Source organism: Podarcis cretensis, assembly GCF_951804945.1.
Source record: "Podarcis cretensis genome assembly, chromosome: 16".
Classification (NCBI taxonomy): Eukaryota; Metazoa; Chordata; class Lepidosauria; order Squamata; family Lacertidae; genus Podarcis; species Podarcis cretensis.
In genome coordinates, this window is record NC_137186.1 from 10387354 (window position 1) to 10413216 (window position 25863).

The 25863-nt window shown below is 49.0% G+C and overlaps 1 protein-coding gene across 1 annotated transcript in view; it reads left to right on the forward strand.

Moving 5' to 3' along the window:
* EFNA4 (ephrin A4) overlaps positions 1 to 25863 on the forward strand; it is a 32096-nt gene that overhangs the window by 550 nt on the left and 5683 nt on the right. Inside the window, exons 2-5 of the mRNA XM_079958484.1 lie at positions 19476 to 19768; positions 21668 to 21736; positions 22373 to 22432; positions 24720 to 25126. Of these exons, the coding sequence (XP_079814610.1) occupies positions 19476 to 19768; positions 21668 to 21736; positions 22373 to 22432; positions 24720 to 24811 (514 nt within the window). The 3' untranslated portion in view covers positions 24812 to 25126. The remainder of the gene's footprint in view (positions 1 to 19475; positions 19769 to 21667; positions 21737 to 22372; positions 22433 to 24719; positions 25127 to 25863) is intronic.

Here is a 25863-nt window from a genome sequence, read left to right on the forward strand (position 1 = left end):
CTCGTTCTCCCCCGGGCAGGATTTGGTTAAAGAGGCCGGTGGGATGGGACTGGGGGGGGGGGGAGAGAGAGAAAGGGGTGAGGGGCTTGCCTCTCCTCCCCCACCTCCCCTTTCCGAGCTGGCTTCGTGTTGCGCGCTCAGCATCTCTTTGTCTGGCGGCCTCCCAGGTGCCGCCCCCCTTTCCCCCAATCTCCCTCCATGAAAAAGTCGCCTCTGCCCCCCTTCTCCCCTTCCCCGCCCCCCCCCAGCTGGCCTTTGGAGGGGGTGTTGCTCATCCAGTTAATGTGGGGAGGAAGGGGGTGTCTCCCCCTTGAACTACCTGGCAGGAGAGTCTTGCCAGGCTAAAAAACCCCCCCCACATTTTCTTAGGTTGGCGTGGCATTGGTGGCAGAGTTTGGCTGGGCTGGCGGAACCTCTTTAGGCTGGGCTGCTGCCTTGGCCTCTGTTTTCTCTCTCTCCCCAGAGAGTCTTGCCCGGTCTTGTGCCCTACAGGTGCCCGGAGGCTTGGGTGCCTGTCCTTGCTTGTTGGGCCTCTCTTGTGGGTGATGTTTGCCCTTGCTCCTGCCGACAGTTGCTGGGGGGGGGGAGAGCTTTCTGGGACCCCAGTGGCAAAAGTGACCCCTAACAGCCATTCACTATCCGGGGGGCTCTGCCATGCTATAGGTTCATTCCGCCTCTTTCCCCCAGCCTGGGGTAGTTTAAGGCTCTTAGCTCAGTCAGGAGAGCATGAGTTGTGTGGGTTCAAGCCCCATGTTGGGCGAAAGATTCCTGCAATGCAGAGGGTTGGACTAGATGACCCTTGGGTCCCTTCCAGCTCTACAGTTCTATGATTCTGCAAACACCCTCTCTGCTGCCTGAAACCCTAGATTGCTGCTGCCAGTCATTGTAGATAGTATTGCCTTGGATGGAACAAGGATCCGACTAGGAGTAACCCAGCTTCCTATGCTCCTAGCACTTTATTTGGAACAATGAGGGCTGGAATCTTGATTTATTTTTAGGGGACGGGCCAGAGCTCTGTCTTTGAGCCCGTGCTTTGCCTGCAAAGGTTCTCAGGTTCAATCCTCAGCATCTCCAGGTAGGGCTGGGAAAAGGTGCCCTCCCCCTTTGCCCTAAATCCCCGGTGAGCCTCTGCCAGTCAGTGCAGGCAATACTGAGCTAAGTACAACAATGGCCTGACTTCACAGAAGGGCGTTTCCTATGTTCTTGTTTAAAACCTTGAGGACTGGGGTCTTTATTTTATGGCAAGGGTTCGTAGGCCTGGAGTCTAGCGGCAAAGCATCTGGTTGGCATTCAGAAGGTGCCAGATTCAGTCCCTGGCATCTTCAGGTCGGGCTGGAAATGTCCCTTGCCCGAAACCCTGGAAAGCCACTGCCAGCCAGTGTGGACAATACTGACCTAGATGGACCAACTTCTTCCAATCCCACGAATGAGAAAGGGGAAGAGCCGACTCTGGATGTCCCTAAGGAATGGCACCCATGTCTCATTTTTCCTGGAGAAAGAGAGAAGCAACAAATTGAAAAAAACAAATACAGTGGTACCTCGGGTTAAGTACTTAATTCGTTCCGAAGGTCCGTTCTTAACCTGAAACTGTTCTTAACCTGAGGTACCACTTTAGCTAATGGGGCATCCCGCTGCCGCTGCGTCACCGGAGCACGATTTCTGTTCTCATCCTGAAGCAAAGTTCTTAACCTGAGGTACTATTTCTGGGTTAGCGGAGTCTGTAACCTGAAGTATATGTAACTTGAAGCGTATGTAACCTGAGGTACCACTGTAAATAAAAACTGAGATTGGAAAAGGCTAGCTCACTTTCAAATCTGGCTTTTCAACGCATTTGAGTTCCCTTTCCAAAGCAATGCTAACTCTTTCCGGAAGGCCTCCCCTTTGCTTTTCTGCTGTGCACTCTGCACATGCACAGGAACCATTTCTGTCTGCCTGCCTGCCATCGATCCCAGGGTTGAGCTTGGGCCTTGTGAATGGGGCGCCTCAGCTCAGCACAATTTTAAGCACTCTGTGTTGTGTGGCAATGCCCAGGCCCTGGTACTAATCTCCTTCTCTCTCTCTCTCTCTCCCTTTTACTGTTGTCAAGCTTATCCTCCTTTTTCCTTCCTTGGTGGGGCCCACCCGGGGAGGCGGAGGGGGCGAGTCGGGGCGAGTCTGGCTGGCGGGGGGGGGGGGGGGGACGGGACACGGAGAAGGAGGGTGGGAGCTCAGAGTTACACAGGAACATTCCTGCTTGTTTTGTTTTCCCTGGCGTGGGAGAGTCAGGTTAGTTGGCGCTTGGGTCTCGGGCCTAGCCAGAGCGGCCTTGGGAGTGCCATGGAGGGGGGAGCTGGCGGGCGGCCCAATCGGAATTATAAATCCCGCGGAAGGATGGCAGGGTGAGAGGGAGCTCCAAACGCACTTTGGGAGGCTGGGAAAGGCACACACACCCCCGGACCGTGCCAGCTTGTGCAATCTGGACCTGCACTTTTATTCCTCCCCCCCACCATATCACTCATTTTCGCAAGAATGGGAGTCACAATTCAAAGTGTTGGTGCTGACCTTTAAAGCCCTAAACGGCCTCAGTCCAGTATATGTGAAGGAGTGTCTCCACCCCCATCGTTCTGCCCGGACACTGAGGTCCAGCGCGAGAAACCAAGTTACAGGGAACCAGGCAGAGGGCCTTCTTGGTGGTGGCACCCGTCCTGTGGAACGCCCTCCCACCAGATGTCATAGAGAACAACTACCACCAGACTTTTAGAAGACATCTGAAGGCAGCCCTCTTTAGGGAAGCTTTTAATGTTTGATGTATTACGGTATTTTAATATTTTGTTGGAAGCCACCCAGAGTGGCTGGGGAAGCCCAGCCAGATGGGCGGGGTATAAATAACAAATTATTATTATTATTATTATTATTATTATTATTATCATCATCATCAACCTGAGTCTGGCCTGTGTTGCTAGAGGCCTGCAGTACGAATGCCAGAAGGCGCCCCCCCCTTTGCCGAAGGCCTTATCTCACCCAGCATCCTGTTCCCACATTGGCCTGCCAGATGAGAAGACTGGAGGCGGCAGTCCTCCCTGGTGCTCCTAAGGGGAGCCCTGCAGGATCAGGCCCATCCAGGCCCGCATCCTGTCCTCCCACTGGCCGTTCAGAGGCCCACGGGCAGGGCGTGAACCAGTGCTAGAAACTCGGGTTCGTAAGCTAGGCGCCACCTTCAACCTAGGTTGTGGTTGCCATAACAGGACGTCTGTTGGCTGGGGGATTGGGCTAGATCAGTGTTTCCCAACCTTGGGCCTCCAGCTGTTTTTGAACTACAATTCCCATCACCCCTGACCACTGGTCTTGCTAGCTAGGGATGATGGGAGTTGTAGGCCAAAAACATCTGGAGGCCCAAGGTTGGGAAACACTGGGCTAGATGACCCGTGGGATCCCTTCCAACGCTCACGATGCTTGCATTGTTTGCCCTTGCGACGCTTCGCTGGTCCCAGTGTGCAAGGAGGAGAAAGGCAAATGGGAAACGGAATTAGCTATAGACTAAGGCAGAGGCTTTTAAACTTGGTTGCCAACCTGACGCCCAGAAATCCTTGTCTGAAACCCTGGGAAACTGCCTCTGGCCAGTGTACACCAGGGTTTCCTAAACTTTAGTTTCCAGCTGTTTTTTTTTCAACTACAACTCCCATCATCCCCAGCTATCAGGACCAGTGGTCAGGGATGGTGGGAACTGTAGTCCAAAAAAAACAGCCAGAGACCCAAGTTTGGGGAAACCCTGGTGTAGACAGTACTGAACTGGGTGGACCTAATGCTCTGACTCAGGATGAGGCCACTTTCTAACTCGTCTAGATGTTTGAGCCTTTAACACAGAACCATGAGGACTAGAATCTTGAGTAAATTTTAGAAGGAATGAGGGCCCAAGCTTGATCCCTGGCATCTCCAGGTAGGGCTGGGAGAGAGAGCCGTGCCTGAACTGATAGCTCAAGTCAGTAGAGCATGGGTAGGCAAGCTAAGGCCCGGGGGCCAGATCTGGTCCAATTGCCTTCTAAATCCAGCCCGCGGACGGTCCAGGAATCAGCGTGTTTTTACATGAGTAGAATGTGTGCTTTTATTTAAAATGCATCTCTGGGTTATTTGTGGGGCATAGGAATTCGTTCCTTATTATTATTTTTTGAAAATATAGTCCGGCCCCCCCCCCACAAGGTCTGAGGGACAGTGGACCGGCCCCCTGCTGAAAAAGTTTGCTGACCCCTGCAGTAGAGCATGAGGCTCTAAATCTCATGGCCATGGGTTCAAGCACCACGTTGTGTCAGAGATTCCTGGGGACTAGATGGCCCTTCTGGTCCCTTCTGATTCTATGAAATCCTGCAGAGCTGCTGCCAGTCAGTGTAGACAGTATGGAGCTAGTCAGTGTTCTGACTCTGTGGGGCAGCTTCCTGGCTGGTTCAGCGTCCTTGTTTCTGCAGTGATGTCTCTGGGAAGCCCCTGGGGGGCAAAAACGAACTTGAATGGGGCAAAAAGCCTCCTTGCTTGGAAGCGGGTATTGAGAGGCACCCTGTCTCTGATCCTGGGGTAGTTTTCAGCCATCCTGTCTCGTAGCCATCGATATAGACTTCTTCTCCGAGGATTTTGCCTAATCCCCTTTTAAAGCCATCTAAGTTGGTGGCTTTCACCACATCTTGGGATAGCTAATGCCGTAGCTTAACTCTGAGCCACGCGAAGAAGAAGCATTTCCTTTCGTCTGTCCAGAATCTATCTCTGCCCTCTCTCCCCCGCCCAGATGTATATGTATATATATTATCCACGGCTTGTATCAAAACTAAATTGTACTCTTTGAGAGTAGAGCCATTGGAAACGACTGGGCCTGAGTTAGGTCACCATCCATTTGAAGCCCTGTGGCGCCAGTCATGGCTTCCTGCAAAGGATTCTGGGAGCTGTAATTTGTTCAGGGTGCTGAGAGGAGCTACAGTGGTACCTCAGGTTACATATGCTTCAGGTTACAGACTCCGCTAACCCAGAAATAGTGCTTCAGGTTAAGAACTTTGCTTCAGGATGAGAACAGAAATCGTGCTCCAGCAGCGTGGCAGCAGCAGGAGGCCCCATTAGCTAAAGTGGTGCTTCTGGTTAAGAACAGTTTCAGGTTAAGTATGGACCTCCGGAACGAATTAAGTACTTAACCTGAGGTACCACTATATTACCAGCTCATCTCTCTGCAGTAGTTTATCTTAAAGTTTTAAGGGTCTATATACACTTATCGCATTTATAAATTTTAAATTTATTGTTGTACAATGTTTTGATTGTTTGTTTTCCTTCTGGGACTGTACCCCTAAGTGTGTTTTATAAGCTGGTCTCCGACCGTAATAAATTATCTATCTATCTATCTACTATATCACCAGAGCTACAATTCCCAGAGTGCTTTCGCCGTCAAGGAGCTCTGGGAATAGTAGCTCAGGGAAACGTGTTTCCTAACAACTCTCATAATGAATCTTAACAAAATACAGTACCCATGATTTTTTAAAATTTTTATTTTTGGCAGGTAGGAGAACCATGACTTTTTTTTTACAAATGGTATGGTAGCGCTTTAAGCGTGTGGAGTGAATGTGGCCTTAGGGATGTGTAATGTTTATTTTTAACCCCTTGCACTTAGAAATGTAGTGTGTCAGGCAGAAACTTCCAAGACTGCCCTTTCCCCTGAGATGCTAGCTTTCTAAGTACCAGGATAGTTTTGTACCAAAGAATGTTCAATCAGGCGCACGTCCCACCTTCCCGGCCTGAAATGGCACTGCTCCTATCCCAGACCATCACCCACTTACCTGGAGATAAGCCCCACCAAACTCGCTGAACTTCCTTCTGAGTAACTGTTCTAACAGGTACAGCTCGAAACTCTTGGATGTAAATTTGTAATGTGCAGGTTTGAAGTTTGGGCGAAGCTAATTTGATTGGCTTTTTGCCTCAGTGGAGCCTACTTGTTTTGGAGTAGGGGTGGCGCTGTGGGTTAATAATAATAATAATAATAATAATAATTTTTTATTTATACCCCGCCCTCCCCAGCCAAGGCCGGGCTCAGAGCGGCTTGCAAGCAATAATAAAAACAAGATGAATGATTACAACTTAAAAACAAAAATAAAATACAACATTAAAATAATGGAACATTAAAATATTAAAATGTAGCCTCATCGCAGGAGGAGAAGGAAAAGGAAAAAAAAAAGAGAGGGAGGGAGGGAATCAAATTGGCTCCAAGCCAAAGGCCAGGTGGAACAACTCTGTCTTACAGGCCCTGCGGGAAGAAATCAGATCCTGCAGGGCCCTGGTCTCATGAGGCAGAGCGTTCCACCAGGCCAGAGCCAGAGTTGAAAAGGCCCTGGCTCTGGTTGAGGCTAATCTGACTTCAGTAGGGCCCGGGACCATTAGGGTGTTGTTATTTATGGACCTTGAGGCTCTCCGTGGGGCATACCGGGAGAGGCGCTCCTGTAGGTACGAGGGTCCTAGGCCGTGAAGGGCTTTAAAGGTCAAAAGCAGCACCTTAAATCTGACCCTGTACTCCACCGGGAGCCAGTGCAGCTTGAAAAGCACTGGGTGAATATGCTCCCATGGCAGAGACCCCGTGAGGAGCCTCGCTGCAGCATTCTGTACCCGCAGTGAGTTAAACCACAGAGCCTAGGACTTGCCAATCAGAAGGTCGGCGGTTCGAATCCCCGTGACGGGGTGAGCTCCTGTTGCTCATTCCCTGCTCCTGCCAACCTAGCAGTTCGAATGCACAAAGTGCAAGTAGATAAATAGGTACCACTCTGGCGGGAAGGTAAACGGCATTTCCGTGCGCTGCTCTGGTTTGCCAGAAGCGGCTTAGTCCTGCTGGCCACATGACCCGGAAGCTGTATGCCGGTTCCCTCGGCCAATAAAGCGAGATGAGTGCCGCAACCCCAGAGTCAGCCGCGACTGGACCTAATGGTCAGGGGTCCCCTTACCTTTACTACCTCTAGAAGCTTTCTGAAAGCCTCTGGTTGGCTGCTTTGGGGATTGAAATTGCTGGCGTTGAATGGAGTCTCCTTGTGTTTCTTTCGCATTCGGAGTTTTGGATGTTAACATTTGCCTGCCTGCCTAAGAAAGCAGTGACTAAAATTTGCTGATCCGTTTACATTCCAGGAGATTCCTTGCTTTGGTGAGATTCTGTGCACGTTTCCTTGGGAACCCGTGCTTACTCGGGAGTAAGTCCTGTTTAATTCAGTGTGACTTACTTCAGAATTACTCCTTCAGACCAAGAATTCTTGGGCTGCAACCCGCAGCCTATTTCAGTTTCAGACTCACTATATTCATTTGGACCCTAGGCAGAGACTTAGAGAATTCATTGTTGGAGATTGTGTGTTTTTAACAAAAAACTGTTTCTTTATTCTTAAGAAAGGAATATAAATCTGCAAACTGTGGATTGCCTCGAGATTTAATTATCCTTAGAGCAGATCCGTTGGGACTAACTGAAGTTCTATCGCAAGTGTAGCCAGAGTGGTGCCCTTCTGATATAGTCAGACTTCAACTCATAGGGAAAAAAGACAGTCCTGCTGGATCAGGCCAGTGGCCCATCTAGTCTAGCATCCTGTTCCCATAGTGGCCAACCAGATGTCTGTGGAAAACCACCCAGCAGGATTCAGGATGGTCGCCGTCACTTCCTCTTGTGGCAGTGAGTTCCACAGTTTAACTATGTACCATGTAAAAAAGTTGTTTCTTTTATCTGTCCCAAAGCTTTGGAGGTCCATGAGTTCTAGTGTTGGGGGAGAGGGAGAAAAGCTCTTCACTTTCCCTGTGCTGAGCATAAGTATAGAAATTATCAAGTTGTGGTCCAGCAAATATCTGGAGGGCCCTATGCATGCTACCTCTGTATGGGCTTATTCTAGGCTTGAATTTAGGTCGCATCCAGCCCAATGATCCCAGCTGAGGTGGTGTGGTTGGGATGCAGTCCTGTTCACACTTACCTGGGAGTAAGACCCATTAAACTCAGTGAGATTTAGTTCTGAGCAGAGCTAAGAAATGGAAGGGATCATCCAGAACATTTTTGTAGAAAACTTGAGCATTTTGGGTTTTTTTGGTGTGTGCTTGTGTGAAAGTGCAATATTGACATATATATATATATTATATTCTTTTTATGGGTGTAGGTTTCCTTTTTAAGCTTTGAATGAAAAGGTAGGAGAGACAGTATATAAATTTGTGGTGGTTTTTTGCAAGCAGATTTGCACAGGGGGAATTCCAAAAGAAAATTCCCTCTGTTTCTCGTGCCTTTTTACTCCACTTCAGTCTCCATTGCCCCTGTTGATACATCTTCATCTTTCAAAACAGCCAGCTATTTGCTTGTGAGGCTTTAATGTTGAAGAACCCTTCGGTTGAGATTGTGTTTGTGTGTGCTAAAAATACAGCTCACTGCTGCGAGAGACGGTACATGTTGCTGCCTTCAAGAATGCCACTCTGGCCAGCTATGCCAATGGTCTGGAGGACCAAAAGTAGTTGCGTTCTGGGTCTCTTCCGAAAAACTTATCTGCCCTTTCTCACTGCCTCTCCCCCTGCCACAAAGAAAATCCCTTTCAACTCTCACGTGCACCCTCTCTGAAACACAGCCTCAAACCCTGGTCCCCTCCAAACTACTACTACTACTACTACTACTACTAAATTTTTATTATTTATACCCAACCCATCTGGCTGGGTTTCCCCAGCCGCTCTGGGCGGTTCCAACAAAATACAATAAAGCATCAAACATTAAAAACTTCCCTAAACAGGGCTGCCTTCAGATGTCTTCTAAAAGTCAGACAGTTGTTTATTTCCTTGACATCTGATGGGTGGGCGTTCCACAGGGTGGGCGCCACTACCGAGAAGGCCCTACGCCTGGTTCCCTGTAACTTTGCTTCTCGCAGTGAGGGAACCACCAGAAGGCCCTCAGCGCTGGATCTCAGTGTCTGGGCTGAACGATGGGGGTGGAGCCGTTTAGGGCTGTGTTCTCGGCGGCCACTCCCAGTCACCAGTCTAACTGCCGCATTCTGGATTAGTTGTAGTTTCTGGGTCACCTTCAAAGGTAGCCCCACGTAAAGCGCATTGCAGTAGTCCAAGCGGGAGATAACTAGAACATGCACCACTCTGGCAAGACAGTCCGCGGGCAGGTAGGGTCTCAGCCTGCGTACCCGGTGGAGCTGTTAGACAGCTGCCCTGGACACAGAATTGACCTGCGCCTCCATGGACAGCTGTGAGTCCAAAATGACTCCCAGGCTGTGCACCTGATCCTTCAGGGGGCACAGTTACCCCGTTCTGGGCCAGGGAGTCCTCCACACCCGCCCGCCCCCTGGCCCCCCAAAACAGTACTTCTGTCTTATCAGGATTCAACCTCAATATGTTAGCCGCCATCCATCCTCCAGCTGCCTCCGGACACTTCACCGCCTTCACTGGTTTCGACTTGAAAGAGAGGTAGAGCTGGGTATTATCCGCATACTGATGAACACTAAGCCCAAACCCCCTGATGATCTCTCCCAGCGGCTTCATATAGATGTTAAAAAGCATGGGGGAGAGGACGCAACCCTGAGGCACCCCACAAGTGAGAGCCCAGGGGTCTGAACACTCATCCCCCAACACCACTTTCTGAACACGGCCCAGAAGGAAGGAGCAGAACCACTGTATGACAGTGCCCCCAGCTCCCAACCCCTCTAGACTAGGGGTCAGCAAACTTTTTCAGCAGGGGGCCAGTCAACTGTGCCTCAAACCTTGTAGGGGGCCGGACTACATTTTTTGGGGGAAATGAACGAATTCCTATGCCCCACAAATAGCCCAGAGATGCATTTTAAAGAAAAGCACACATTCTACTCATGTAAAAAAAACCAGGCAGGCCCTACAAATAACCCAGAGATGCATTTAAAATAAAAGGGCACATTCTACTCATGTAAAAACATGCTGATTCCCGGACCGTCTGCAGGCCGGATTTAGAAGGCGATTGGCCGGATCTGGCCCCTGGGCCCTAGTTTGCCTACCCATGCTAGACGGTCCAAACAGCAAGGCCAGTGATCAAGGGTGATAGGGTTTGGAGTAGACAAACAATGTCTGGCGGGCACCATGCCCACTTGCATACATGTGCAGACCCTGGTGCTTTGAAGAATTCACAGCAGCCATGCGCTTGTATGCGCGCACCCATGCTCTTTGAAGCAAACACGCACACTCTTACACACTTCTCTTCGTATGCACAAACAAACAAACACACTTTCTCACCTACATTCTTCTTCTCTGTCCACCCACCAATCATGTACATGTCTATATTTTTGGTGGCTTCTATGGGGTGAGTGAATGTGGCAACCCTCCGCTCCTTGTGCTCCTTCACCCCACCAACATCTAGGTTGAGGATTCTGGATAAGAAACAAACAGCACGTCCTGTTTGGCAAACTCGGTTCTCACGTCTATTTTAAAAGGGGCCTATTATTTGCCCGCTTCCGAACTTTGTACCCTCTCTTGCAAAACCCTCGCAGCCTTGGCTCCGCTCTTAATCTGGGCTTTGAGCGCTCTTCTGTTTAGTCATTGTGAGGTGGCTGCTGCTGCTGTTTTACAAAGCTTCTCATGCAAGTAAAACAACAGCAACTCCAGAGGTGCCGTTAACCTGGCGAGGGCAAAGGCGTAACTGCCTCCCCCCCCAAAAAAAAAACCCCTGGCTCTAAAGCTGCAGAACTCTGGAAGAAATACTAGACAAGGTTCTCTGAGAAGTGTGTTTCCTTGGCTCTTGAAACCAAGGCTGCCCCCAAGCCTCAGACGGCTGAGATTTGGGGAAAAGTTTCCCGTATCTGAGAATTTGACACCTGGGCTGTCTTGCATCTCGCCAAACATTAGTAGCTGCGAATCCTAGCCAGACTTTTTGGGCTGCAGGGCAGTGGGGCAAGCTTTTTGCTGTCGAACTACATTCCCTTGTGGGTTGTCTCTGTGGCGTGATGGACCCATGCCAGCAGCAGGCAGGTCTGAAGTCAGTGGGGGAGGCTCAGACCCCAAATTGGGGTTCCCTTTCCCTCTGTTTCTGTTCCTCCTTTCTCTCTCTTTGCCTGGGTCCAGTTAAAGCACATAGCTGCTCCCCAAAGAATCCTGGGAATGGTGGTTTTTAAAGGGTGCTGGGAACTATAGCTCTGTAAACTACAGTTCCCATGATTCTTGGGTGGGAGAGGGTGTGACAACCTCCTCCCTCTCCTCCTCTTCATCTCACAGGATTTGAAACAGACAGTTCTTAGGAATATGCAGTGGTGCCTCAGGTTACATACGCTTCAGGTTACAGACTCCACTAACCCAGAAATAGTACCTCAGGTTAAGAACTTTGCTTCAGGATGAGAACAGAAATTGCGCGGCGGCAGCAGGAGGCCCATTAGCTAAAGTAGCACCTCAGGTTAAGAACGGACCTCCGGAACGAATTAAGTACTTAACCCGAGGTACCACTGTAAAAAGAAGCTGCCTTCTACTGAAAGTCAGACCGCTGATCTATCTAGCTCTGTGCCGTCTATACTGACCGGCAGCAGCTGCCCTCCTGGGTTTCAAACAGGAGACTTTCCACTGGGGTTTAACACGGGGAACTTTTGGTGCAAAGCAAACCTAGAGAACTCGTTGCTTCCCAAAGTTCTTTTGGAATTAGCTCCAGACCCACCAGTTGCCCATCCATGCTTTTTAGATAGAACATTTTACATGTGGATGGTATTTGCAATGCTATCCTTGGCTTACGTGGGAGTAAGTCCCATGGCAGTTAGTGGGACTTTCCTCCAAGTTAAAATTCACCAGCAGTCGTAGACCTGAGTTGCTTGGGAAAGATAAGAAACCCTAAGATATCAGTGCAGTTTGGGAAGAGTCCGCCTGCCATCTTGATTCAAAATGGTGCCCAACTGTATCAGCACATATAGAAAAACTCAGTCCTGGATCTCAAAGACCGTTGTGCAAATTTTGGTTCCGCTCTCGTAAGAGGTTTCCGAGTGCAAAGTTGACAGCCAACTTCCGAACTCACACCACTGATAGGATCCACCCTGGATATTAGGATCCTCCTGGGATGTGGGGACAGTTGGGTGACTAAATTTCCAATAATCGAAACAAGTAACACAGACCTAGCTTGTTTTGAATGTCTGCGGGTGCTCTTGACTAATTGGTGAAAATCAAGGTTGCATAGACTTTAAAAATAAATAAATCTGGCTATATAAATATTTGACTCTGTGTGAAGTTTGTCCTCTCCACACCCTGCTTACTTAGCAGTTCACGGTTGAGTCAGATGAGATGCGGGTTGTGCCGGGTGTGTGTGTGTGTGTTTTTCTCTAAGGCTGCTACCAGATCCAAATTTAATCAGAGTTGCAGTGATAGGACAGGGTCCTTTTTGTTGAAGCTCCGCCGTCCCCCAGTTGCTTTTCCGTCTGTTGGGGAAAAGATACTGATATCCTCTATTTTTTCCCTATAGTGGGAGAAAAGCAAATGGGGGTGATTATCCGCCCCCCTTCAAAAAAGCTGGGAAATTGTCAACACCTCCTCCCACTGGGTCTGTTCCTCCAATCATAAGAAGGGCCCAGTGGATCGGGCCAAGAGCACATCTAGGCCAGCATCCTGTTGCACAGTGGATCAGTGCATTTGGCTGTTAACCAGAAGGTTGGTGGTTCGAACCCACCCAGGGATGGCTGTGAGCAGGATTCCTGCAGTGAAGAGGGCTGGATCCCTTCCAAGTCTATAGTTTTGTGATTTCTAAGCGTGACCCAAGCACAAGAAGAGCAACCGGTGTTCAGAAACATTCCTTCTTCCATCCATGGAGGCAGCAGAGAATAGGCTGGTAGCCATTGATAGCTGTGATCTAGGGCTGCCCAATACAGTGGAACCTCGGTTTTCGAATGTAATCCGTTCCGGATCACTGTTCGACTTCCAAAACATTTGAAAACCGAAAACTGAACATGGAAGCCTCAATTAAATAGGGAAACTCAAAATGGAAGCCGCATCAGATGTTTGGGTTCTGAAAAACGTTCGAAAACTGGAACATTTACTTCCTGGTTCTCAGTGTTCGGGAGCCGAAACAGAAACGTTCGAGAACCGAGGTTTGACTGTACCTGGTTTTCAACATCACAATATATCACCAGCTAAACATTGTGCTGTGTCGATATATCACAATGTCTGAAATAAGGATAGAGCTGGCTTTCAACTTTGTGATATATTACCAGCTAAACATTGCAATGAACTGATTTATCACCATGTCTGATATGAGAATAGGGAAGTCTTTTAATGTTTAATTATGTTTTTATATATGTTGGAGGCCAAACAGAGTGGCTGGGGCAACCCAGTTAGATGGGTGAGTTATAAATGATTAAAAAAAAACAAACGAGTACAATAATAATTAGCTAGCTTCACGGTTCTTCCCATGTTGTGATTTTTGCATAGCACACACACAAGCAAACATGATTCGCGATATATTGCTAGGTGAAAAATTATGAAAGCAGTATCATTTTATGGACTTCAATCCGGTTTGGCTATTCAAGTTGTTGACCATCAGTTTTAACTCTTTGCTGCGTTAAGAATCCAGTTCAGAAACTTCAGCAATAAAGCGAAAACAGAAGCTGCCAAGAGACAACCCGCGTGTTTTCCCGCAACTCGCCCACTCGAGCCCTTGATTCCTCCAGGACAGCAAGCAGTATCTAATCTCATCGATCTTCACAACAGTAAAATAGGTCATTGGTGCTCCTAATTAATGAGCGGCGATCCTTGCCTTTTCCAGGATCTCCACCCTGGCCATTTCCGATCCGTCCGGTTTTTTGCGCAATCGGTGCACAACGGCAGCAGCGCACTCCCCACGCATCAAGGAGTTGTGGTTTTCTTGTGGGGATTCCTCGTTCGCCACATGGCCAGCCTGCAATATTTTGGACGCAGGGGTGGGGTTAAATGCCATTCCAGCCCATTCAGATGTCATATCCGCTGTCAGTAATGATTTGCTATGTACCCGGGCCTGTACTTAACAGTAGGGGAAAGTTGGAAGCTACAGTGGTACCTCGGGTTAAATACTTAATTCGTTCCGGAGGTCTGTACTTAACCTGAAACTGTTCTTAACCTGAAGCACCACTTTAGCTAATGGGGCCTCCCACTGCTGCTGCACGATTTCTGTTCTCATCCTGAAGCAAAGTTCTTAACCCAAGGTACTATTTCTGGGTTAGCGGAGTCTGTAACCTGAAGCATATGTAACCTGAAGCATAGGTAACCCGAGGCACCACTGTATTCTTGAATACTCAAATTCCACTTGTGTTTTTTATTGTTGTTGTTAAAGGTTGTGAAGAGTGACATCTATGGCGCAACCGTATTTTGGAATACCGTATACTGTTCTGATCACCTTACCTCAAAAAGGATAATCTTAGGGTTGCCATACGTCTGGAATTTCCCGGACATTCCTGGAATACTGTAGTCAGAAGGGTTGTCTGGGCAGAAATCGTTCTTGCCGATTTCTGGAAGAAAAAAAAAGCTAAAAAATGGCAAAAACACCAGGCCTTGTGGAAATCCCCCCAAAGCTGAATGGAGGAAGTTTCAGGACAGAATCCTCTTCTATGGAACTCACTTCCACAAGAGGCAGTGACGATGACTGATTTCGATGGCTTTAAAAGGGGACTGGGCAAAATTCACAGAGGAAAATGCTATCAAAGGCTATTAGCCGCGATGTCTACGTTCTGTCTGCGGCTGGGCGATACCCGCTTTCCAACATCGCGATGTATCACCATGGCGATAAGAGCGTTGCATCGTGATGTTGAAAGGGAAGGAACATTTGCCCCGGTCCTGCGAGGCACCAGGGTGCAACCGCTGCCACCCCCAGCTCTTGGCGCGGGGCAGAAGGCAAGGCCCACCTGTGATTTACCAGCAGGTGAAGGCGCCATTGTGCTGGCCCTCAAACCGCTTCTGGACGATGTACTGATGAATAAGGCCTGTCACGTTGAAGAGACATGACTCCTTCCTGTTTTTGTTTGTTTCAGGCGTTTGCATATTAGTTTCAGATTAATCTGTTTGGCTGTGCGGTGCTGTAATAACGGGAGGCCCTTATGTGGCAGGATATTAAAACGGGGAGTCAAACCTGAAGAAACAAAATCAACTCCTGTCAAAAGCATCCACCGCCCAAAGAAGCCAAAACTCAAATGTAATAAGAGCTTGACAAAACAGGTCAATCCAAATGATAAACTGGGAATGTTGTTGTTTAATGTGTTTTTAAAAACGCCGTTTATCTGTTTCAAAACAGGAGCAAAGTTTGCTACAGGGCCTGAGTCGCTGGCTTGCTGGAACTGTTGTCAGCCGCTCTGGGATGGATATAAATAAATTATTATTATTATTATTATTATTATTATTATTATTAAGAGGTGGTCTTTTGAGTGGCTGGACTACAGCTTCCATGGGACCCAGCCGCCATGGTGGAATAGCCCCAGGAGGTGATAGGAGTTGTAGTCTAGCCACTGGAAGGCCACAGCCCTGCTTCAAAAGACCACAGGACTTTGGTTAGGATATTCCAGGAAACCAGTGGCTCAGGAGCTGGGGGTGATGGGAGTTGTAGTCCAGCAACATCTGGAGGGGCATCACAGGCATGTGGTTTGAAACAGGGTGGGCGAGACGGCCTCCCGCCTGCCTGAGGATTTATTCTTTATTTTATCTCGCCCTCCAAGGAGCTGCGTACATGGCTCTCCCCATTTTACCCTTGCAGCAACCCTGTGGGGTAGGCTAGGCTCAGAGGCAGCAACTGATCCTCACGCCCAGTGAGCTTTGCGACAGTGTGGGGGATTTGAACCCCGGCCTCCGCCGTGAAGTGCGCTGGGTGACCGCAGACCCATCATGGTGTCTCAGCCTATCCCGCCTTGTAGGGTTGGGCTGAGGAGAGCGGGCAAAGGAGCAGTTCAAGAACGGATGAGAGCCAGGAGGAGCTCTGGTTGTGGCTCCTGGTATTGTTTTGGTTTCTTCACCAAGTGGCCATGGCAGTGTCACCCTGAGGCATTGTGGGAAATTTAAAATGGTGTCACCCAAGGTGTGCTTGAAACCTTTCTTTTTTTTTAAAAAATAAATTATTAGTTTTTTAACATGTCATTTTCAACAATTATAAAACATACTTTTATATCTTATACAATTTTTTGACTTCCATCAATCAAATTTTCCATTCTTTTCACTTAATATACATTTCTTACTTTCACTATTACATTTAAATCTCATAACTAATATCTCTCTTCTTTCTCTTCTTTGCAATATTTCATATGTTTTGCCTTACAAAACGTCTTGTAGTCCTCCTAGTGTAATTTGTTGATTACAGTTGCTCTTCAAATAGTTCGTATATTTCTTCCAATCTTCTGTAAATCTCTGGTCCCGCAGGTTTCGAGTCCTTCCTGTCATTTTATCCAATTCTGCGTAGTCCAGTAATTTTGTCTGCCATTCTTCTTTTGTCGGTGAAACCTTTCTTTTTGAGGGGCAACTAGGGCAGGCCTTAGCAGGCAGCTCTGGCAAATGACCAAAAGGGTTGTGTGCTGGTGCCAGGGCTGAGGAGCTTTTCTAGGAGAGGCCGGGAGGTTCTGGCCTGCTGTGGTTTCCTTGTCACAGGCGGCCATGTGCTTTTTGGATGCAGATTGGGAGTGCTGAAGCGCTCTTGACTTGAGCACCCCTTCATACCCCTCAGTTTGGTCCATGCCTTGAGTTCGAGTTCTGACACTTTGGGTTCGTGCCTTGAGTTCGAGTTCTGACACTTTGGGTTCCTTCAGGCAAACATGAAATGTAGCAACTTTTCCTTTAGGGAAAGATGCTTTGTGGTCACCGACAGAGCACCCAGGATTCAATCCCTGGCATCTCCAGAAAGGGCTGGGAACGTCCTCAACAGCTGCTGCCAGTCTGTGTAGAGCTGGTATAAGGCAGCTTCACCTGTTGCTTTTAAAAATCAGCCCTTTGTTTAGCACCATGAGGACTAGAATCTTGCTTTGTTTCATGCGGATGGACCATAGCTCAGGTGCAGAGCATCTGCCTTGCATACTGTAAAGGTCCCAGGTTCAAATCCTGGTGTCTTCAGCTAGAGCCGTGGAAACTCCTGCCACAAACCCTGGAGGGCAGCTGCCAGCCAGAGCTAGACGGACCAAAGTTCTGATTCCTAGGTTCCTGAGGCTGCCTGTGAACGTGGTTTTTTTTTTTTGACATACCGAAGCCATCCCCGCCAGACATGCCCGTTACTTCCTGGTGGCGCATTGCAAGGGGGTCATGCGCCCATGCGTGGGTTTTGGCTGCCACATTCCCCGACGATGCATCACTCCTAGTCGGGGGTCCTTTGTCTTGGGGCTGGGCTGTTGGCCCATTGCCCTGGGGGCTCCCCGCTGACCCTTTTTGCTTCCAGTCACGTGAATTAATCGGAGCTGACACCTGCTTGTTTAGCAGAGCTGGGCAGCTGGATCGAAGCAGTGGGTGGGGGGCGCCTGCAAAGGCTGTGCCCCCTCACTTTTTTGGGGGGTGCTTTTGGAGAGAGTCCTTTCCTGTACATCATCAAACCTTGGGCTTTATACTAGGATGAAGAGAAGTCCGTGAGGGCTGGATTTGTGTGTTAAGAGAGAAACTTCTTCAGGATTGCTAGGTGCAGGTTTCTGTTGTGAAGAGTCTTCTACAGACAAATGGTTTTGGTCAAGAATGCGAAAGAAACAGGATGGCACTGCTGCGATTGGGGGGAAAAAGGGAGGTAAAATATACCACAGGATTAAGATAAAATCTGTGAGGCAAGATCAGAAAGAACTTGCAGCAATATAGTCCAGAAATCCCTCACAACTCCCCTGAGAGTGATAGCACCATTTTGCAGAATGAGGTTGCCCGCTGCCCCCCTGTGTGACTCCCTGCTCTAACCCAAGATCCTTCTGAGGCAGGCAATGTTTTCTCAGTGCTGAAATCAGATGTGTCTGGCTTGTTTAGTCATGCCCAATGCTGCTATAAAGTACTTGCCCTCTGAGGAGGGTGCTGGTTGCCCCTCTGCACGAGTGCCCGCTATGCTTTTTGGCTGCTTTCAGTCAGGCACTGCTAAAGCGATGGAGTAATTCTACCACATTTCAGTGTTGGATGAGAGGTAAACCTGTTGAAGGAGGTGGGGGGGCGATTACAGGCACCTTCTTTCCACGAGTGGGTGTTTTCTGCCTCATGGGAACTGTGAATTATATTTAATTAACTTTGGGAAAATCCCAGCATTTTCCCTCAGGGACTTTTCGAACATGTAAACCACAGCAAACCTGTGAAATGCGTTCTTTTTCGGAACGGGCGAAATGCTTTTTTTGCAATGGTATGTTGCTCAGAGTGTGACATCTGAAGACATTTAGGTAAGGCAGGGGTGGAGGGAACAGTGTTGAACTACAACGCCCATCATCCTTGACCATTGGGCCCCCAATCTAAGAGGCACCTCTGTGCCTAGAGCAGGAGTGGGGAACCTTGCCCCCCCCCCGGTTGTTGTTGCACTCAGACTCCCATCAGCTCCAGCCAGCATGGCCAACAGTGGGGGATGATGGGAGTTGTAGTCCAGCAACGCCAGGAGAGAGACAGATTCCCATCCCTGCTGCAGACCTAATGCAACACTCAAACCCAAGATTTCTGCAGCCTGAGCCAGATGTTGTTGTCCTCTGACTCCCATCAGTCCCACAGCCAGAATGGCCCAGTGGTCAGGGGCAGTGGGAGTTGTAGTTCAGGTTGCTGGCCTTTGATGTGGAAACTTGAGGAGTCATCGGCCACACCTTAAATAAGGGCCTGGGAGCAAACTGGATGCCAATGCGGATTAGGAAAGGCTTGGCATTCGTGTTCTCAGCATCCGGTCTTAGCTCAAAGGAGAGTCGTGGTGTTCTCCAACTGATGGAATTTCTGACGTGTCTCCAAAGAACTCTCTGATAATCTTCTCCGTCTTCTGCAGCTCCCCTGGCTTCCGTTCACTGCATGCTTTTTGGCCTATTTTGGCCATGAGAACTAGAAACTTACTTGCTGTTGGGTATTGTTTTGTTTTTAAAGAAAGCTGATTCTTAGGGATCTTCCTTTTGCACCCAATACTACACTGGGTCACTTGATCAAAAGCAACCTTTTCCCTTTTCTGCTGTCGTTGCTGTTTTTTAGATGCCAGGCTCGTTTTAATCCGGCTTCTTCTCCTTCCAGAAAGTGCCCCATCTAGGAAGGGGCACAGAAAAAAATACATATTCTCTCCATCTTGCCCTTAAGACTCTACCCAGGCCACATCTCTCATTGACTTTGTTTTGCCCACTCTTTAGTGCTTTTGCCTGGCTGGAATGTGTCCTCGAACCCTGGTCATGCCTCTTCCTTGCCAGGATGTAGGAAACAGAGGGGCATGGGCAAGTCTGTTCGTAGCAACTCACCAGCCTACTGCCCAAAGGTTTACCGCCGTTGCTCCTTCGGCTTTTGAGCATGGTCCTGCCACACTGCCCCCAGAAAGTTGCCCTGCAGGGAATGCGGCCCTTTGGTTGAAAACTCCTCCCTATCCCCTGATCGCTTTGGCGGCTGACTGATTTGCTTCTCCCCATTCGCAGATTCCTTGAAGAAGACTATGCCGTCCAGGTCTCCATCAACGATTACCTGGATATCTACTGCCCACACTACGAGCAGCCGCTGGCAGTGGGGAGCCCGGAATCCTTCACTTTGCTCATGGTGGACGTTGAAGGCTACCGGGGCTGCTACGAGACACCGGGAGCCTTCAAACGCTGGGAATGCAACCGGCCCTACGCTCCTTACGGGCCGGTCCGCTTCTCGGAGAAAATCCAGAGGTTCACCCCTTTCTCGCTGGGCTTCGAGTTTCAGCTGGGCCATGACTACTACTATATCTGTGAGTTGGGCCTTTGGCAAGCATAGGAAGGTTCTGAGTCGACTTGAGGGCCAAATTGTACAAGGTTTTCTCTGAGAGAGAGTTATGAATGGGATTTAGTGCTGCCCCAAACTTTTATTTGATTTTCAATAATCTACCGTATTTTTCGCTCTATATAGGATGCACTTTTCCCCTTCCAGAAATTAAGGGGAAATGTGTGTGCGTCCTATGGAGCGAATGCAGGCTCCTTGGCTTCAGGGATAGCAAGGCGAAGCCTCTGAAACGCAGAGGGGGCACTCCCTCTGCGCTCTGGAGGCACTCCCTCCGCGCTCCGGAGGCTACGCGTTGCTTTCGCTGAAGCCTGGAGAGCAAGAGGGATCAGTGCGCACCGACCCCTCTCACTCTCCAGGCTTCAGCGATAGCCGCCTAAAGCCTTTGGAGTGCAGCGGGACCTCACGCTGCGCTCCAAAGGCTTCGGGTTCCTTTTGCTGAAGCCGGGAGAGCAAGACTCTCCTGGCTTCAGCAGAGAGGGAGAGCTGCGCAGCGCCCCTTCAGTGAAGTGGGAGGAGAAATGGAAGGGGCTCCGTTTCTCCTGCCGCTTCGCTGAAGGGGTGCTGAGCAGAGAGGGGGAGATTTTTTTTTTCTTGTTCTCCCCCTCTAAAACAAGGTGCGTCCTCTGGTCAGGTGCGTCCTATAGAGCGAATAATACGGTACATAAAAACCCATTCCAAATCCAAATGTTGAAATTACTCTGAATCTCCTGGCTCCCCCCGCCTCGAAACCCTTCCATGGGCCCTATTGATCCTATTTTCAACTGCATATCACTACTTCTCCCATTTTTTAATCTTTCTAAATTATCCATACATACCGTTCCATTACAACTGTATTTTTAAAAGATCTTGTCTTCTTGGTCCCTGAGCTTCGTAGTTAATTTTGCCATTTCGGCAAACTTTTAATTTATAAGTTTTGGGCTGGGTTTTGCAACAGAAGATAGAGTGAAGCAGCATTTCTGTGTGTGTAAGGTTTTTTTTTTTTGGGGGGGGGAGGTTTTTTAAAAAATGTATTTATTTGTATTCAAATGTATTTCTTGATTTAGTAAATTTATATCACGCTCTTGATCCAAAGGCCACACAGAGGGTTTAAAATATGGTGTGTTTATCTGTTGCATTTATATCCCACCTCTTTCTCCAGGGAGCTCAAGGTGACACAAGTATTCAGAAATAATAGCCCTGTTTGGACAGTGGCTAAGCTTTGGGTGCTCCTCTGAACTCTTTCTGATAATCTGTGAATTTAACCTCACCCATTCGTTGCTATGGCATCTGTGACTGAGCCCTAAACCTGCCCTTGACCGCCTATGTGGTATAGTGGTTAGAGGGCCGGACTGGGGCCTGGGAGACCTGGGTTCAAACTTCCATTTGGTCACAAACTCATTGAGTGGCTCTGAGGTCATTTCTCTCTCTCTGCCTCACTGGGTTTTTGCAAAGATTAAATGGAGGGGGGGCAGCGACACCTTGTTCCCTTCCTTGAGCTGGATCAGGCCAATGGTCCATTTAGGCCAGCATCCTGTCCAACAAGATGCCTCTGGGGAACCTGCAAGCAGGATTTGAACACAGGAGCCCTCTCGCATCTTGTGGTTTCCAGCAAATGGTATTCAGAAGCCTCCAACTGCAGAGGCAGAGCTCAGCCATCGCAGCCAGTAACCATTGACAGCTTTCTCCTCCGTGAATTTGTCCATTCCTCTTGTAAAACTATCCAAATTGGTGGCCATTATTGCCTTCTGTGGGGGCGAGTTCCGTCGTTTAACCATGTGCTCCCCCCAAAGGGTTATGGGGGCTGTAGTTTGGTGCTGGGAGGTTTGACTTTCTTGCATTCTAACCCCACTCTGTCTCTCTTATCTCTGGGTCCTTTCCCTCCCCATAGCTATCCCCACCGCAGAGAGTCCCGGACACTGCTTGAAACTGCGGGTTTCAGTTTGCTGCAAGACAACCAGTGAGTCCATCTATTGTCTGTCCGACTTGTTCATCAGCAGGGATTCCCCTGCCGCCGCCGCCGCCCCCCCCCCCGGGTACAGAGAACCAAGTAAATAATCCAGACAGAGAAATTAACTGACCTATGACACCTGAATTGTTCAGCAATCGCTTCTCCAATAAGGACCAGGAGAAAATTCTGAAAAGCCAACCTGGAGATCAGGGATAGGAAAACCTCAAGCCAAATGTGGCCCTCAAGACCTCACTCTCTGGCCCCTAAGACTCTCCCTAAGCCACACCCCTTCACTGGCCCAACCCTCCCTGAATGTTTTTGCCTGGCTGGAAAATGCCCTTGATCTCTGTGTGTAGAAACTAGTCTAGTGTACCAAGGTAAAAATTTGCATTTATTGCCCCCGCCTCCTTTTCCCTGTGGCCCTGCCCACTACTGGTGTGCGGCCCCCGGAAGCTTGTCCAGAACAGAATGTGGCCCTATATCTGCAGGTTTCCCTGCCCCTGATTTAGATAATGGGTGTTCCACTTTAGCTAGATCTGCTTTCCTTAAATGTATATATATCGAGGGGGAAACTCGTCAAGGACCGGGAGAGGAAGCTTGGTCCTGTCTGCGCCTTCTGAACTGACCCGTTCGTTTTTATTCTAGCCGTAGAGCCTGTGACGGAGGGTCCCAAATCTCAACCACGTGGGAGAGGCAGCTCCGAGGGTGAGTGGGGCTCGGGCAAGGGGGTGGCAGCAAGGCGGTTTGTTGCATTTAAAGCACAGGGGTGGGGGGGGGGAAGTGCATGATTTTAAAAAGGCATCCTCAGTGTGCCTTGTGCTTTACTGAGGAATATGACAAACAGGACAGTTCTCTTCCTCAAGGAGCTTACAATCACACATTTCTGTGTCCTTGACAAAGACAGAGGAGGTGATAGGAAGGCAGCCGAAATGTACACTGACTGAGTAGATCTAGCTGATGCATTCTTAGGCTTCAATCCAGTCTGCAATGACAGCAAAAAGGTTGCCAACTGACCCTTAAAAACCAGCCTGACCGCTCCTGTGCCTTGAGCAAAATAGTGGTAGCTCCCAACTGGCCAGCGAAGCTTTTATGTATTATTATTTGTTTCATTTATATCTCACCTTTTCCCCCAAGGAGCTCAAGGTGGCATATTTATGAATCTTCCCCTTCCCCATTTTATCCTCACAACAGCCCTGTGAGGTAGGTTAGGCTGAGAGGCAAGCATGGTTGGTTGGGGATTTGAACCCTGGCCTCCGAGGTCCTAGACAAACACTCTTGACTTTTACACCACACCTCGAACACAGAGCGGGAACTTATCCCCTCAGGCTAAGAGTGTGTGCGGCGTGTCTCAAGCTGGTGTTAATAGGTGTTGTTAAAACTTACAGGAAAGTTGGCAACCCACTCAGGTGTTCTGCCAAAGAGTTTACAGACGCGGAAGACAGTTTTGAGGAAGGAGGGTGGTGGGGAAGATTGGGAGGGGGGAGGGAGGGAGGGAGGGAGGGAGGAGAGAGAGAGAGAGAGAGAGAGAGAGAGAGAGAGAGAGAGAGAGAGAGAGAGAGAAAGAGAAGATTAGCACCAAATATTCCAAGATAGATAGATAGATAGATAGATAGATAGATAGATAGATAGATAGATAGATGGATGGATGGATGGATGGATGGATGGATGGATGGATGGATGGATGGATAGATAGATAGATAGAAGATTAGCACCAAATATTCCAAGATTTGGCAAATCACCTTTTTGGAAAATAAAATATTGCACAAGCTGGAGGTTTTCAGGGGCCAAAAAGGCTTGAGATGGCCTCCTTGGCATTTGATCCAATTTTATTTTATATACAATCACCAAGGCTCCAGGTACCCACAGGTCTATGCGATTGTCTCGATCTACCGCTGTCTGAAGTTATTCTTTATCTCCCTTTTTGAAATAAAAACATGTACCTGTTTTGATTCAGACCACGGAGCCTTTTGCAATTATAGGCCGCACACCCTTTTCCTCTTGGCATGTGTTATTATTGACGCAGTAAATCACACTGCTGTATGCTATGCTTTTTTATTGGCAATTGTGACAGTGTACCTTTTTTTAAACAACTAATGTTTCTTCATTTCTTGAAACCTGTTTGTTATTAGAGTTCAGTTTTAAGAAAACGGGGGGAGAAAGGAAAAGGAAATTAGAACTAGGCAGGACTTTTGAGGGTGGAATTGCAGGGATAAGGGGTAGCGAGTGACTCACATCACCCCTGACCATCAGGCAATTGCAGCTGGGGATGGTGGGAGTTGGATCTGAAAACATCTGGGGATTCATGAGTTCCCGCTTTATACCTTTGTAAGTGCATTTAATATGGTCCCTGATTGGCTGGGCCGTTGGTTGGGCCGAAGGTTCTCCACATCTCTGCCTATTTGGTACCTACTGGTACCTCCCATCATCCAGCCAAGGGCCTTCTGGCAGTTCCTTCACTGTGAAAAGTGAAGCCACGGGGAACCAGGCAGAGGGCCTTCTCGGTGGTGGCGCCCACCCTGTGGAACACCGTCTCATCAGATGCCAAGGAAATAAAAAACTACAGTGGAACTTTGGTTGTCAAACGTTTCGGAAGCCGAACATTTCAGAACCCAAACGCCAACAACCCTGAAGTGAATGCTTCCATTTTCGAACGCACCTCGGAAGTCAAACGGCTTCCGAGGCACATTTCTCCATTTTTAAAAAAGGAATCTGCCAACCGGCAATTGCGCCTCGGTTGAACATTTCAGAAGTCGAACGGTCTTCCGGAACGGATTACGTTTGACAACTGAGGTTCCACTGTATCTGACTTTTAGAAGCCATTTCAAGGGAACTCTGTATAGGGAAGTTTTTAATGTTTGATGCCTTATTGTGTTCTTAATATTTTGCTGGGAGCTGCCAAGAGTGGTTGAGGCAACCCAGTCAAATGGTCATAACACACAACAACAACAACAACAACACCTGCCCGTTTTTTTCCTCTGTCCTCCCCACACAGATGCCGCTGTAGCCCCCGGACGTAGCTCTGCCCCTTCCTGGTCCAGCGGGGCCTGCTTGGGGCTGGCTCTCTTACCCTTCCTGTGGCTCTGACCCCACCCCCGCCCCCAGGGCCGGGGACTCTTAAGAGGCTCCAGGCCGGGGTGAGGAGCGAGGGCGGTGCTTGGTCCTCCTCGTCCCCCACTCGCAAGGATGCTGGATTCCTCACTTGGCACTTTAGAACTCAGAGGCGATGTACTGGTGGGCCTCCTTCACAGCCGGATCCCTTGCTCCTCAGAGATGAGCTGAATTCCCAGATGCTGCGTCAACCCAGCCAAAAGGGGGCAGGACACCCCCATAAGTCTCAGTATGCCCACCCCCTTCTCCGTTTGGATCCACTGAAGCAAGAAGAAGACCTTTGGCCTGGAGGTAAGGCTTGGAGCAGGCAAGGTGGTGGTGGGCCAAGGGGGAAAACCTTTTGGCTAGACTACTACAATGCTCTCTATCTGGGGCTGCCCTTGATGTTGGTCCAGAAGCTGCAACTGGTGCAATATGCGTCAGCTCAACTGCTCCCTGGGAAAGGATACCAGCAATGCATTACCCCACTGTTGAAAGAATCGCCCTGGCTGCAAATTGGTGATGAGGCTAAATTCAATGTGCTGGTTCTGGTGCAGAAAGCCATCTACAGCATGGGACCAGGATGTCTGAAAGATCATCTTGCCCCTTATATACCGTATTTTTCCTTCTATAACACGCAGATTTTTTCTCCTAAAAAGGAAGGAGAAATGTCTGTGCGTGTTGTTGAGCGAATGTGTGGTCCCTGGAGCCAAATAGTGCAAGGGGAGGCAAAAAAAGCAGGCAAAAATCAAATTGCGCGTCTCCTAGAAGGGAAACCTGAAAGAGGAAGCGGCTGCTTTCCGGCATTCTGCCTCAGGGTCTTACTGCCCACCCACCTCTGTTTCCTTGCTGTGTTTGCTCAAACGGAACAAAGAGCAGAGAAAGCCCCTCCCCTCCAGGCAAGCAGAGGGGAAAGCTGAAAACATGCAGAAGGGGGAGAGAGAGAGAGAGCGCTAGCTGGCTGGCTTGGGTGGGTAGGTGAGGGAAAACTTTTGCCTTCCTTTCCTCCCTACCCCTCTCCTGCATTCTTAGCCAGCTGCTTCTTTGCA